Source organism: Etheostoma cragini, chromosome 9 (assembly GCF_013103735.1).
Source record: "Etheostoma cragini isolate CJK2018 chromosome 9, CSU_Ecrag_1.0, whole genome shotgun sequence".
NCBI classification, from domain to species: domain Eukaryota; kingdom Metazoa; phylum Chordata; class Actinopteri; order Perciformes; family Percidae; genus Etheostoma; species Etheostoma cragini.
Genome location: NC_048415.1, coordinates 7987935 through 8003531, shown reverse-complemented (window position 1 = coordinate 8003531; position 15597 = coordinate 7987935). Strand labels below are relative to the sequence as shown.

Below are 15597 nucleotides of genomic sequence, written 5' to 3'. Positions count from 1 at the left end.
TGTATATATATATACACCTCCATCTACCACCCAGGGACACGTGGCAGACAGATTTAGATGAGGTCTGACCAGTGTGGCTTGAGGTATTGCTGGTTTTGGATCCATTCTGGGTTACATTTTTCCCTGCAAAACCAATTTCAGAGCTCTCACCCAACTGTCAACACCACTCACCCCCTTCCAGGATTCCTCAGAAGGGACGCACCCTGAGCAGACAGCTATTTTTTTCACCACAGTGACCAGGCCAGCCTGAAAACCCCAGCTGAGTTATCAACTACCCTCAAAATATCTGACATTATCATTGGCCTAAAGAAATCCATCAGTTGAATTGTAGGTTGTTTAGTTGTGTGTTATGAGATCTTGGGACGTTATCCACACTCAGTAATATTTTGAAAGTGGTGCTCCAGGGATTTAGTATCGCACTTCCATAAAGGTTGACGGAATTGCAAGAGACCAATTAAAAGAATTGTTAAGGTTTAGATTTCCTTGATGTTTTTTGATATTTCTTAGTATGGGTCACACTAGAAAAGAAAGAAATGCTGGCTCCTAGTAAATACTAGTGCATGGTAAAGGCTCATGTCTTTCTAACTCCACGCCTGCAGTTTTTAATGTAAGCTTCTTGTTAAAAATGTGTAGTCTCCAAGCCTATCACATCATCATCAGAATTATTTTGTAATGTTTCAAAAATAGTTTTGAAACCTCCCACCAGGGCCACAGAAGACATTGTGCATCAGATAGTTTAGTGACAAAGTACTCCTTTAATGAGCTGCAATCCCAGCATGCATTGCAGTAGTTGGGCACCACCAGTGCAAGCAATAAATTAATTATGTAAATTTTTAGAGTTTATACTTTTTCAACATACAATATGCATTTTTTGTTTTGGCCCCAATATATGGACACAAGTGTGCAGCCATTAAATATCACACCCATATTTGATTGTTGAATACCTAAATCCATGACCATACGTATTTATATACTGCTACAACAGCTTCTGGGAAGGTTTTCTACAAGACTTTGGAACTTGCTCCAGGGATTTGTTCCCATTCGGCTGCAAGATAGTGAGGTTGGCACTGATGATGTGCGGGAAGGACTGGCTCAAATCAGGGTTCAAGGTATTATAAAGTACTGTCCACATACTTTTTGCCATATAATGAGGATTTCCCAAATGCTTTTTTGCCATTTAAAACCTAAGTAAACTGAGTTAACTTGAGTTAAAATGTCTCATCTCTCAGCAAACAGAGGCCGGGATTGGAGGTTTATTCTGGACACAGAACGATTCATGAATGGTAGAATCACTTAGCCGTGTCTATAACAAGCTTACTATTCTTCTGAAGTTCAAAAGACTTTAGTCAGCGCTTTTCAATTATGTTTAAGGGATTTAATCATGGTCTGGTATTAGGACAAACCATTAAACATACCTTGTTAAACATGGGGGAAATGACATAAATGACTAATGGAGTTCCTTGCATCCCAGAAAAGAGAAAGTTTAGTTGTTGTATTTTTAAATGATGTTATTTAATCATTGCTCTGTGTTCTCAGTCTAAATGCAATAATGTCCTTTAAAGTCTATTGCTATCTGCCCAGCCTGTGGCTCTGGTAGACGAGGGGTTACTTAAGGTTTACACAGGTCCTTGAATGTTAACAGAAGTTTACACTTGTCTCGCACATTTGCCAAGAACCTCAAACTCTGTCATTCTAATGTTCAAAGCTTCCATCTAGAAGACCAGAGCAGGGTCAGTCCCACCTCACACAGCTCCACATGGAGGTCACGAGCCAAACCTTTCCTTTCCTCTTGTGGTCAAAGCGCTTTTTCTATTCCTTCTTCCTCTAATGAGGCTGGAGTTATTTACAGGGCTGCAGTGGCTGAGCTGAGTTGCTTTTTCTTGTGACTTTTCCTGTCTGCAATCCAGTCAGATCTTCTTCCTCCCACTCCTTCTGCTCAATCATCTCACCTCTCTTATGTTTTATGTTAATCTTCAAACACAATGTGGAGAAATCTCTTTCTCTTGTTTTCTGCGTCATTTGGTCACTGATTAGTTTTTGGGGTTTGTTGCTGGTCAAGCTTGGGGTCTGAGAACTGGTCCAAATGAACACAACATGCTGCTGCAAACAAAAGGCACGTCTGTCTGAGCCAGAATTTACTAGGAAAAGTTTTCAGGTGCATCCAGCTGTACCACTCTGAGTAAAGAAGAACTCATAAGTGAAGTTCGGAGGTGGGATTTCTATGGGATCACATTGCTCAGAAAATAAATGACAACTTAGTGTTCTTTATTACAAAATATTTAGTTTGGTCAACTCCACCTGAGAAAAACTTGCTTGTTACTTGTTACTATTACTCAAAAATGTTGTCAGATGATTTTATCATCTTTACCACACTGTATATCTAACCAGTGGAGGCAGAGGGGAGAGAGATGATGGTGCTGATATAAATGTTAATGCTGAAGTAAATGCCAAGCCAAACCACACTTAAATGTTAAAAGTTCAGTTGCAGTCTAGGGATTTTAAAGTTCATGGATAGTCAAGTTCAACTTAAAGTTTGAGGAGCAAAAACCACAACATCCGTCTACTTTTTGTTCATTATTTGCTAAAAAAAATGTATTGTGAAAGTTTACTTTTAAAGCTGCAATGTGCAGGACAAGAGACCAAAACAGATGGCAGGAATAGAGAGAAAAAGAAAAAGAGATGAGAGGCCGGCCCTTGGCGCAGTTCACGCTCTCAAGCGAAGAGCTGAGTAGCTGAGGCCGGCTGCCCAGGAATGCAGCTGGAATCTGAAGCCTCTGCTTAGTCCATTGGCATCCCACAGAGCTAAACACAGAGCTAAACACTACTTACTACTTTTTTGACTTTGTGTGTCTAAGGTTATGAAGAAGTGGTCAGAATTCCCAAAGGATCAGTGTTCATCCACATACAGGAGCTCAACATATCCCTCAACTACCTGGGTAAGAATATATTTAAGCTAATGTTGAGTGTAACTGCCTGTCAAAGTAAATAGTTAAACAAAAACAGTAAGCACAAAGCTGTTAATGTACTAACTGGTGGTGTTGTTTTTTGTGTTGTTTTTATAAGATAAGATAAAACTGTATCTATCCCAAGGGAAGGTGTTGTGCAGCAGTTGCAATACAAAGTGGGAAAGAGTGCAACTATATATCGTAAAAATGATAAGTAATGAGTTATCTTACCAAGAGTTTGATGAGTTGACCATGTCAGTTTAACATGTTATATGATCTCTGAGACAAAGCTTAGTTTAATCTAACTCTGTAATTCAACATTTTTCAGGAATCTTCTTATGATGATGCTTCAGATGCGTTTTTAACATTAGTGTATTTATTTCTTCCTTCTACTCTACTCTTCTCCTTCTACGTCCCTCTCCTTGTGCTCTGTGTTCCAGTGCTGAAGAGTAAAGGGGACCAGTACTTTATCAACGGGAAGCTGACCATTGACACGCCACGCAGGTTTGATGTTGCAGGTACCACCTTCCACTACAGGCGGCCCACTGATGGACCAGAAACTCTTGAAGCTCTGGGGCCAACAAACATAACCTTAACTATCATGGTAAGAATGGAAAGAAATATTTCCAAAGAAAAAGGAAAAAAAAATCCTGCGAACACTTGTCACCTCTGCATTGCTATATTTGGTTGGTAAACGTTTCGGTCAGGGACCTTTTTCAAGACACAAATGCCCTTTGGAAATGGATCTTTGGGGGAATTAATTGCTGCATCACAATGGAGACAAAGCAAGTGTTGTGCGTGTTGCTGTTTTACTCAGAGTTGGAAAGAAAGCCCACAACAGTCTTTAATAAACATGTCAACAAAAGTTCCATCATCATGTCGTGTTAAATGTTTGGGTTGTATGTTTAGGTGCTTGTGCGGGAGGAGAACCCAGGGATCCACTATCGCTTCAACCCCCCACTGAACAAGGAACCTCTGACGGGCTTTGCCTGGCACTACAACTCCTGGTCACGCTGCTCAGCTCTCTGCGCTGGAGGTATACACACACTCGCGTGCATGCATGCACGCACAGAAACACACATACACACACGCGAACACACACAAAAATGCAAACTGTGTCAGGAGGACATTGCATTGACATACATTCATTTCCTGGAAACTAACCATAAGGTTTAAAAACCACTACATGCCTAACCTCAAGGCTATGATGTAATTGTGTGATAATGTGTGTTCCTGCATCGTGATTAAACCTACTCACTTGGGGCAGATGTCACATAAAGTTTAAGGATGAAATGACTTAAACTTCTATTTGGTGAACTTTTGTCATGGGACTAGAGTGTTTGTGGAGTCCATGTTCAGGCGTTTGAGCAGCTAACAGGCTCTGAGACTTTGGAGATATTACACAGAGCCAATCTCCCTGTTCCTCTCTGGCCCTTTGTGAGTTAATGATCCATGTTGCTTTACCTGATAAGGGCTGATTTTCTCCTCTGAGAAATAAATCCTTTCACTTGGCATAGTGTGGAGAGGAGGCTCTGAACATGGGGGGTGAACATTTAGAGAGCAAGAACATTTAGTGGCAATTAAAAAGAAAGGGGATTTTATGAAATAATTTTAGACAACGAGCCATTAGGTTGAATCCTTAATTGATGGTTTTCTGTCTGTGTGTGCGGTTGGAACCTTAGCTATCTATAAACAATCTGAAGGGAAAAAGTAATTGTAATTAAAATCATAGATACAGCAGATATGCAGTACTAGTTTTGTGCATTTTATTTACTGGCTCATTTACAGAGCTTTTGTTTTGATGTTCAAATGAACATGATATATGAATAGATGAAAATTAAAACATTAAATACCAGACATTCATTCTCCCCATTTTGGTGATGCTCATTGCTGAACATTAGTTGCTCATTTGGGGGATACAACATTTATTGTAACTGCCAGTTAACTGCAAAATATGATGAAAAAAACGTGAACTCCTAAATGTATTCTTTTTGAAGATGTTGTGATGTGGGTGCCTGGGTAGCCTACCTGGTAGAGTGTGTGTCCATATAAAGAGGCTTAGTCCTTAACGTAGTGGCCGCGGGTTCCACTCCGACCTGCGGCCCTTTGCTGCATGTCATTGCCCTTCTCTCTCCCATTTCAAGTCTAACATCTTTTTGTATGTTTGTCTCTTGTTGTTTCAACTGTGGTCAGGTGTGCAGACACAGCAGGTGGTTTGTAGGAAGCAGGCAGATCATTCAGTCATCTACAACCACTTCTGTGACAAGAAAAACAAACCCAAAGAGAAGAGGAGAACCTGCAATACTGAGCCGTGCTCTCCGTCGTGAGTAGTCTCTTTTTGATAAGATTTTCTTCAAATGGAATACAAAAGACAAATGTTTTATCTTAATTCAGGTTTGGAGGCATTGGATGTCAGATTTCTGTATATTCTGCATAATTAGTCTTTAGGCACATTCTCATTTATTCATTACAATGTTTATCTTTATTAAATCTTATACACTTTTTTGTTCGCTTTTGTGTGTATTTTTAACTGTAATGCTGTTATCCAATTTTGGATGGTGGGCTTTTCTATTCCTACTTGTAATTCCTGTTTGTACAGTATGATTTCCACACTATATTATGTAATGAAAACAATAAAAAGGCCCCTCTCTGCTGCTAGCTGGTGGACAGGAGAATGGTCAGAGTGCAGTCGCAGCTGTAATGGCGGCCTGCGGACACGGGAGGTGTTATGTAAAAGGAGGATCTCTGTGACGGAGGAGAAGGTCCTGGACGACTCAGCATGTACAACCCAACGCCCTTCCCCCACTGAGCCCTGCAGAAACCAAAGCTGCCCCCCTGAGTGGCTGGCCCTAGACTGGTCCGAGGTAGGCAGACGTCAGAGGTCTCTCATCTTGCATGTAGTTTCTGTTTTTAGTAAACTCAGCTGAATTTGAACCTATACATTGTACCGAATTGCTTACAGATTGAGCAATGGCTTATTTTCCACTTGAACCTAAGAAACCCAAACATCTGCCAGGAGAAAGTAGGAGAACTTAAACCATGGAATACACAATAGGGACACGGAGCAGACAAATGCATCACCCTAAAAGTGTTGTTGAAGTCATGAATACAGATTGCTACACCTGTCATATGGGAACCTTTAATTCTGACTCGTATTTTGAATGTCTCCTATGTCCTTGCAGACATGTAAACTGTACTTTAAGGACTTTTTACAACAGGGCTGAAAACTTCATCTCAAATCCCACTTTGTTCCTGCATCTAAACTCTGTTGTCACAGTTAAGGATGAATTGAAACCAAGTTAAATGGCCTCAGAAGCACTGCAATGTTCAACTATTCTCTGACGTCTTGTCTAATGTAGCAATGGCACACTCACAAGAGGAATTATGTCCAGCTGTTTAAGGGAACTAAGCTGGCTCTTGACTTTCCTATACAGCTGCTGCCCTCTGTTGAGTGGATTAAGAAGATTTCTTTTTGCATGCTTATGACCGCAGTGACCCCCCGCTGCACCCTCCCATCGCTTTTATCTCCCTGCCCTCCCGCTTGATGTTTTTTCTCTGTCCTGCTTTGTCTCTTGCTCTGTCTGCAGTGTACGCCCAGCTGTGGTCCTGGCTACAGGCACCGTGTGGTCTTGTGTAAGAGCGGGGAGAGCGGTGACAACCTACCAGAGTCCAAGTGCCCTAAACATGGCCGGCCCACCTCCAGGGTACGCTGTAACCTGCAGCGCTGCCCTCCCCCTCAGTGGGTGACGGGTCCCTGGGGAGAGGTACTACAGGCTTTTGGTTTATTTTTGTTCCTCTTCCTGGTACTACTGGGACTTTATACAACTCAGTGTCTGTTTTGTTCATAGTGTTCTGCCAAGTGTGGTCTGGGTCAGGAGATGCGTTCGGTGCAGTGTCTGACCCCCTCCCGCCAGCCATCCAACGAGTGTCTTGAACATCAGAGGCCAGCAGGGATGCAGCAGTGCAAGAGCAAATGTGACCTCAATCTGCCCATCAGTACAGACAACCCTGAAGGTAAGAGGTCAAATCATTGCTCCTCTTCATATGTCACTGAAAGAACATTATAGAACCATTTCCCACTAAGAGTTTGCAATGTAACAAGATGTCATGCTAATTGTGAATACAAGTTTAAAATCCACAGATTTGTTAAACCTATGCTTTAAATTTAATTTAATTTCAATTTTCATGAATTGGATGTCATCAAACTTAAAAATGTCTCACTCAAAATGTAGTAAATATAAAAGTTTGAGAAGCCAATGGAGCTTGTGAAATCTGTCTTTGTAATCAGATAGCAGTGACTAATTCGGTTGTTGGCCTTTTCTCGTTGTCTACAGTTGACATACATTTTTTGAATTTACAAATGAATACGTTTAAACATTTCTAACCCAACTCCAATGGACTTCTACATACATTATCTATGATGTATGTACGCATACAGAATAATTCAACTTTTTTATTGCATTCCATTACATTTTATATACAAAATGTGGCATATCTGATATTCTCAATTATCAAGAAGTTAATTAAGTAATTCATTAATTAATCATTTAATCCACAGGCCAAATGCCGGGAGGATTTATGTCATTCCATACAAGTCGTATAAGTCTGAGCAATAAAGGTGCATAACAATGATAATATTCTTGTTTTTTTTATTGAAATCCTGTACAGTTTCTAAAAAGGTAATTGTAATGCATTGATCAGGCTGCTTCATGTCTGTCTTTCCTGCAGAGTGTAAAGATGTGAACACTGTGGCCTACTGCCCCCTGGTGCTTAGGTTCAAGTTCTGCAGCAGGCCATATTTCAGACAAATGTGCTGCAAGACCTGCCAGGGCCACTGACCTGACAACGTGAAGCTCACAGCGTCCGCTCTCTGGGTCCTGTACACACTCACAGTAACCCTGAACCCCTCCCACTGAGCCTTGTAACAGCAGCCCTCCCACTACCTCTATCAGAGGGGTGAGAGATCGAGCTGGAATGCTGTCGGACTGACACCTGGTCCTGTTACTGTTAAAGAGGGACCAATTTTCCAGCCAGGATCCAGCACAAACCAGACGCCTCTCCGGGCCAAGCTGGGCCATAACAGCCTGAGCTGAGTTTTACATTCCACTGGAGGGAGGGCTGCAGAAACCTGGAGAGACAGAGAGAGGGAGAGAGTAACTTCCCTCCATCTTTCTAATGATCCCTTTGTTGTAATATTTTGGTGCTACTATATTTCTCTTTGGCTGCAGGGCTGGTCGCAGTACTCTCTTAAACCTGTATGTGAACAGGTGATATTTGTTTAGTTGCGAATTTAAAAAATCCACTTTGTAAAACAAATGATATGCCAGAAATCTTCGCCCATGAAAAGGAATATCTCATGCTATAAAATGAAAGATTTGTTTCTATGTTATCTAATAGTTGTTACTTGACCACATTGTTTTTATGCCATTGCTTTGTTCCGTATCAACATATTCATGAAGTCCTCGCTGTTATTCAGCTGAAGTATGAGCAGAGTTTGATTTGCACAAAGTGTCAGCAGTCTGAGGTCTTGTGTGTCTTATGTTTGTGTTGATTTGACTTGATGTCTCTATGGAATCTATAAATGTCTCACTGTAGTGAACCTGCCTTATTCTTGCCATTTCGGTTAGTTTGCTTAAATGTTATCACCTCTGCAGTAAAACAGAGCTTCAAGCTTCACAAGACACATGAAGACACTTGGTGATGTGAGCAAAGCCAGTGCTGACTAACCAGGACATTTTTAGATTGTAGGATTGCTTTTTGTGTCTGCGGCAGCTCGGCTCAGTGTCATTATCTGAAAATCCCTCAGCACAGGGCCTTTTTTTTGTTTTGTTTTGTTTTTTTTATGGGGGGGGGGGGGGGGGGGGGGGGGGGGGTTGTCACATGTTACCACTCAATCTACAGTGCTAGTAACTTTTACTATGACTGGAAACACTGTGCACAGTGAGACACAGTTGAGTCAGCTTTGCCAGCAGGAATAGGGCCAGTGAAGAGGAGTGAAGAACAGCATTTTATAGATTTCATAGTAAGAGTGCTAATCTGAGGATGGATTTACACACCCATAAAATATCTCATTTCTTTGTGGCACAGATCTGATGTATTCAGTCAGAAATCATCATTAAGCCTGCTGTGGAAAGATTTCTGACACAGATTATTCAAGATTATTAAACAGATTATTAAACTAGAAAATTGTCATTTAAACTAATCTGCCAGTGTGATAATAGCTGATTTTGTTTGAACATGTAGTTGCTGAGTGGTTGCAACATTCATTTGGAGTCATGTTTGTGTCCACCTGATGAATATAAGTCAATATTCACTCTGTTTGAGCTTTGTTTTGGTCTCTACCAACTCCTGATAGAAATATCGGTCTCTTTAGCTGCTAAATGCTACACTATGTTCAATTACTATTCTCTGGTTGCTGTTTGCTGCTAAGCAGGTAGTGTACAGTGATTTTTCTTAGAAAACAGCTGCTTGCTGCAATTGAAAATGACTCAATGAGAGTAAACCAAAAACTGTAAAGTTGTGGGCTGAACAGCTAAACAATTACAAACTTACTATGAAGCACCAAAAATTCAAGGGGAGCTGCAAATTCAGGTGATAATTCTCTTCAAGTTCATCACTATGAGGAACCCCTTTCACATTCTCATTTCAGACATTGGTATTATATAAATATTGACTATAGTTGCTTTTATGAATCAACACAGTCCGCGTAAAGCTGTGTGCTGGATTCTCAAAAAGCCCAAAACCGCTGTACAAACCAATGTCAACTATTGCCCTAAAGATAGTGATGGGATATGTCACCCTAAAGGTCACAGATTTCCATTCATTGAACAGGAAACGTGCATTTGTGTAGCGCTGATTTTATTGAAGATTTTTTTAATGACACATATTTTTTAAATAGCTGTTTCAGCTGTTTCCCAATCCTGAATACTTTTAGAAATAGCCTCAGAGGCTCAACAGATCAGTCATCACTATGGCGTCCACTGTGTTCTGTTGTGGCCGGTGACTTCACAAACGTTCACACTGAACACTGCTAGAAGCAGCTCTGTGTAACACTACATGTCACATCATTTCATTGTAAAGAGACAAAACTACAGTTAGTCTTTTTGGGGATAAACTGCAATGTGTTTTGTTTTGTTTTATTGTGGTGCTTTGGTTTGGATTGGTGCTATTAGTTCACTGTTGTTGTAAATGTTATCATTTTAACAGTTGTGCTTTTAATTATTCAGAAAGGAATTTGAGCCTGTTGTAACAATACAAATCTGCAGAGCAGGACCCCTCACCCACAAGCCATCATCTTTGGGTTCCTTTGTTCATTTCTATCAGAATATAAGCTTTTAATGTACACTCCCTGACCTGGTTAATATGGCCAGTAGTGCCTCAAAATCACCATCCACTTTTTAGAATTATGTCAAATACCATAGCAAATTCTGAAGGGGCACTGTACAGATATTGATATTTCCCAGTGCTCTAAACATCTTAAACATTTTTGGATTGTAAAAATAATTTTATTTGGGCAGCATAAACAAATATTTAGGTTTTGGGAACGCCTTAACAAATGTTCGGTACTCAGATAGTGTGAGGGTCTCAAACAGACTGCCAATCCATCCACGTGGGGCATAGAAACGTTATTTAATTTAAAGTTTTTGTGCGGTGTATGCCATCAGTGTTAGGCTAACTTCACCCCTGCAGTTTTTCATGATTGAACATGTTGAAACACTTTTTGTATCATTTATCAGTTGCACATAAAGTTTCAGATAATAGTTCTTGTTTTAGTGTCTGAAAAACATTTTATTTTCTCTATATCTACCTGTGCCTATAATAAAGGTTCACACTGAGAAGTGAGCCTGTTTTATCTGAGTAAATAAGAGGGACAGTACCGGTAATTGTTGTTTTGTTTTGTCACATGATAATTATAACATGACATGTACTGTATGTTGTTCAATATACTATAGAAAATGAATCTGTTTGTCCCACATGTACATCTTTTTAAAAGGAAATATTAAATTGATTAAACATGATGCATTGTTGATTCTAAGAAATGGGATTGTGTCATTTGTGTTTTTCTGTCCTCAACTTACTTGTGCTAAAATAACACACTTCAGCATCCAGACAGGGGTTGAGATCATCACTGATCTATTTCTGGATGCGACAGTAGCAAGAACTTCTTCCTTTTGTCTGAAGGAGGCTCTGAGACATCCCTTGTTGATCGGACTTTGATGACAAAAAACTGGACAGTTGGTGTGCCGGGATACTGTGTGAGTGCATGTACATGTGAGTGTGTACTTTTAATTTTTTTAGCTTTATGCTCTATTCTACCCTCCTTACAAGAGTTATACTCCCAGAAACCTCATATTTGAATTAAGCATCCCAAAAAGCAGCCTTAAAAGACTGTTCTGACTATACAGTATGTGCTTGAGAACTCAAAATTCAAGCAAAATAACATGAAACGGCAAAAACAACACAGTTTGACATCACCTTACACCCACAGACACACACACACACTTGTCACCACATTGTACCCTCCACCTATGTGTGAACCTACATCAGTTATTATGGGTGTTTGGAGCACTGCAGTCTTTCTGATGACACTAACCACAGCCTGGGTGGAGCCGGCAACTCTCAACTGAAACACCATCATTTGGCAACAGATTGAAGATAATTATCACTGTGAAGTTGTTAATACCATCAAAATATTGTCTGCTGCCAGCAAGATGAATTGGATTGACTAATTGTGCGGTTAAACCTTTATATCTGCTGATACCGACGCTGTCACAAGCCCGTTAGGTCATTAAGTCATCTCCGCTCTGATAACTTTAAATATGACAGAAATACAGAAGTGTGTGTGTGTGTGTGTGTGTGTGTGTGTGTGTGTGTGTGCACAGTTCTTGTTTCACACAACACATCTGTGGGAGTGGGAGGAAGTAGCTTTTTGAATAGCTCGCACGCTGCTCTTGGCTCTGACTGTCTGACTGCTGTGTGATGGCTGCAGCCTGAGGACTGTGGATTTTAACACCACACAAATAAACCCACTCACTGGACAGTGGACATCTGAGGACGAGAGGAGGCCCGCTAGAACGATGGTATGGTACAACACCTTCATTTGCTATCTCTCACACAAATTTCTGTGTGTAAAAGTTACACCAGCTCACAATGCATTGCATTTCATTTCAGTAGTTTCCATTTGTTAGGCCAGAAAAGGGTATTTCACGCTTTGAAGTCAGTTGTGACATGATGAACGATGGGATAGCGTTTCTTAGAAGGTCATCTGTCAGAGAAATTCAGCTGCCTCACAGCAGCAGCAGCAGCAGAGAGAATTTCCTCTTTTTCAGGATGAATCCTTTCATTGAGACTCAAGGCAGCTCAAATACATTAATTGCATTGTTGTGTTACTTTGATTTATGATCACATCTTAGATTAAAATGAAGATTTGGACTTGTGAAATTTTGATTCAAATTGTATACAAACATGTACATGTTACGTGTAATGAGGGTGTTCATGTTAAAATCAGCAGGTTAATGTATTATCCTGAACATATTGATACATATAGGAAGTTATTGAGTTATAGTGTAATCTCTATTTACAAGGTGTATCTCATGTAGTGCTGAAAACACGGTAAGGCAGTTGCAGGAAGAGAACCGGTAGCATGTACAAAGTTTCTAGAGTTTCACAAGAGACAGAGATGAGGTGTGAGAGGGGGAAGTGGACTACAGGGGAGGCCTGTAGTTTCTGTCACAACACTTCCTCCTCACACGCAGAGTGGTCCTCAAACTCATGCAATCTATTGTTGAAGTCATAACGTTCAGGCAAAGGTCTCTTATATTTATTTAGTAGTCTTAAGGGTGAAGATATCCAAAATGTGCAAATAAATGTTTCTGCCAGTGTTTTAACTCTAACCTTAAACACCTTTATATTTTTGAACAGTTGTACCATGATCAATAAGCTATTTTCCTTTCAAAATAAGAGTTACAAGATGATGCTGGCAAGGGTGTATTTAAAGAAGAACCTGACCTGAGAAGGCTGCTTGTACACTACAGCGTCTCAGACAGAAATAACTGCTGAGGAGTGTGGTTGGTGTTAAAGGGTCAGCTCACACAGCATTGTTTTTTTTTTCTTCCCATAACTGTGCAGAAAGTTCCGGTTTGATGCAGCGAGGTATTAAGATCTTGGCTGGTCTCACCTCTGCCAGAACCGCAATTTCGCAGAGTTCACAGGCATTTTGTTAGCGTTCTCTTCTCTTCTTTAAAGCTATATCACAGTCCACTGGCCATTTTTCACCGAAAAATGATACCTGCATTAAACTTTGTGTAATATTTTTATTAATTTTCACGTCCTTTCACAAAGTCCACACAATTAAAACTAAGATTTATTTACTACGTGCTTTATATCAGTACGGACTATGCCAAACCAATAAAACTTGTCTAAAAACTTAAAAACAATCAATTAAACACATGGTTGCAGTTAGTGACATGTTCCTACATTACAATAAGCATGGGTAATGTAGTTTATTTTGAGTTAATCCCACAAACACCATCCGGTTGCAAGAAATACTCAAAATGTGTATTAATCCACTGCAGAAAATTAACCCCAGCAAACGTACTATTTACTATCATTTGAGTAACATTCACTAAAAACTACAGTGCCCCGCTATTTTAGGAAATTATGTGGCTTTTTTTATTAATGAAACTACATATATATATATATATATATATGTGAGTCATTTTTAATATAGCATAGTTTTATTAGGAGGTACATATGTATTAGACTTTGGACTAAGAGCCACAGAAGTCAAAAAATACTGAGAGAAGAAGAAACGCACTGACGGTTTTGATCTTTGGATTTTTGTATAAATAATAAAAAAATATAGACTAAAACTGTATATCATTTGAATCTATAAGACACTCTTTCTGTAATTCAGCCCAGAGAGAATGAAAGCTGTAGTAAACGTTTTAATTAGATTTACAATCCCGCTGAATGACACCACACATCACATGTAGCCTACTGTTTATTATGTAGACTTTATACAGTACATGTTATGTCTTTTATTGAATGAGTTTTATAAAGATGTCTGTTGCATCTTCAAAACTTAAACTTAGTCGGACATTTTCAGTATGCTTGCATGTTGCACAACGCAAGTTTGTACCGATGTGCTAGGTTTAAGATGTCTTCTTTTTTATGGTAATTCCAGAAATTTAAGTATTTTTATTGCGAGGTTAGTGGTTATATTACACTTAAGTTCTTGAAGATTTTTAATAAGGTTTGTTTGTAGAATGTAACAAAGGAAATACAAAAGAAGGAAAATAAAGTGAAAGAAAACATCTAAACGTGTCAAACTTTTGCTGCATCAGCTGGAAGTGATGTTGGATGACTATGATGCTAACAACACCTGCACCAAAGTGAAACAAAAGTTTAAATGTTTGTTATAATCTGAAGCTCTTTTCTTTACAACGTCATAGTATGATTTCTTTCTTCGGGTGACTGTGGGTCTGAGTTGCAGCATGCATTGTGTACCTGTAAGTTTCTGTATGTGGAAGTCCTAGACCACGGCCTAACCACCTCGCCAGTGACAAGAGCTGTCACACTTCACACATCAAACAGACCAGCAACTTTTAGGGAAAACTAAGACAAAAAGAGACTACTTCCTCTCATAGTTCTGTAAGGAGGTGTCAACAGAAAGCAGTCTGTCTGGTCACAAGAAACAATAGGTTTACGCAGACATCGTTTCACAACCCAACAATCATTAAGATGGAGCTGTCTTTGTTGTTGTGATCAGGTACCGTACACAGTCAGACACAACACTAAGTTTGGTGGTGCTTCTCTAAAAATGTCCCACATACAAAATGAGCTCACCTCATTTGTGACCTGTTGCTCGGCGACCAGCCTCAGCTTCCTTAATTGGCGGCCACAGTTGGTTACATTTTTAAAACACATCTGTACTGATGCCAAACATGTCTCTGTCATTTACCTTTTTCATTAGAGGTTGTAGAGTACAGTGTAGTCCTCAGTGTTTTTTTCTCTTTCGTTCTTTGTCTTTCTTTTTCTTTCTTTTTCTTTTGTTTGTTTCTTTATTTTTTCTTTCTATTTGGTTTGTTTGTTTGTTTTTGTTTTTTTGTTTTTATTCTTTTTGTTGTTCTTGTTTTGTTCTTTGTTTTTTGGTAGTTTGTTTTTGTTGTCCATATCGATCTACCTATCTATCTATGTATCTATGTATCTATCTATCTATCTATCTATCTATCTATCTATCTATCTATCTATCTATCTATCTATCTATCTATCGATCTATCGATCTACCTATCTATCTATCTATCTATCTATCTATCTATCTATCTATCTATCTATCTATCTATCTATCGATCTATCGATCTACCTATCCATCTATCTATCTATCTATCTATCGATCTACCTATCTATCTATCTATCTATCGATCTATCTATCTATCGATCTATCGATCTACCTATCTATCTATCGATCTGTCGATCTACCTATCTATCTATCTATCTATCTATCTATCTATTGATCTATCGATCTACCGATCTACCTATCTATCTATCTATCTATCTATCTATCGATCTATCGATCTATCTATCTATCTATCTATCGATCTACCTATCTATCTATCTATCTATCTATCTATCTATCTATCTATCTATCTAT

At 39.3% G+C, this 15597-nt stretch overlaps 2 protein-coding genes across 2 annotated transcripts in view; both read left to right on the top strand.

Annotated features, from left to right (window-relative positions):
• Window positions 1-10963, top strand: part of adamts10 (ADAM metallopeptidase with thrombospondin type 1 motif, 10) — a 43852-nt gene extending 32889 nt beyond the window's left edge. Inside the window, exons 18-26 of the mRNA XM_034882154.1 lie at window positions 2856-2936; window positions 3386-3549; window positions 3855-3981; window positions 5139-5268; window positions 5605-5809; window positions 6533-6709; window positions 6794-6959; window positions 7504-7563; window positions 7674-10963. Coding sequence (XP_034738045.1) covers window positions 2856-2936; window positions 3386-3549; window positions 3855-3981; window positions 5139-5268; window positions 5605-5809; window positions 6533-6709; window positions 6794-6959; window positions 7504-7563; window positions 7674-7783 — 1220 coding nt within the window. The 3' untranslated portion in view covers window positions 7784-10963. The remainder of the gene's footprint in view (window positions 1-2855; window positions 2937-3385; window positions 3550-3854; window positions 3982-5138; window positions 5269-5604; window positions 5810-6532; window positions 6710-6793; window positions 6960-7503; window positions 7564-7673) is intronic.
• Window positions 10964-11810: 847 nt separating this feature from the next.
• The window catches only part of myo1f (myosin IF), a 21774-nt gene continuing 17987 nt past the window's right edge, over window positions 11811-15597 (top strand). The window contains exon 1 of the mRNA XM_034880738.1: window positions 11811-12025. Coding sequence (XP_034736629.1) covers window positions 12023-12025 — 3 coding nt within the window. The 5' untranslated portion in view covers window positions 11811-12022. The remainder of the gene's footprint in view (window positions 12026-15597) is intronic.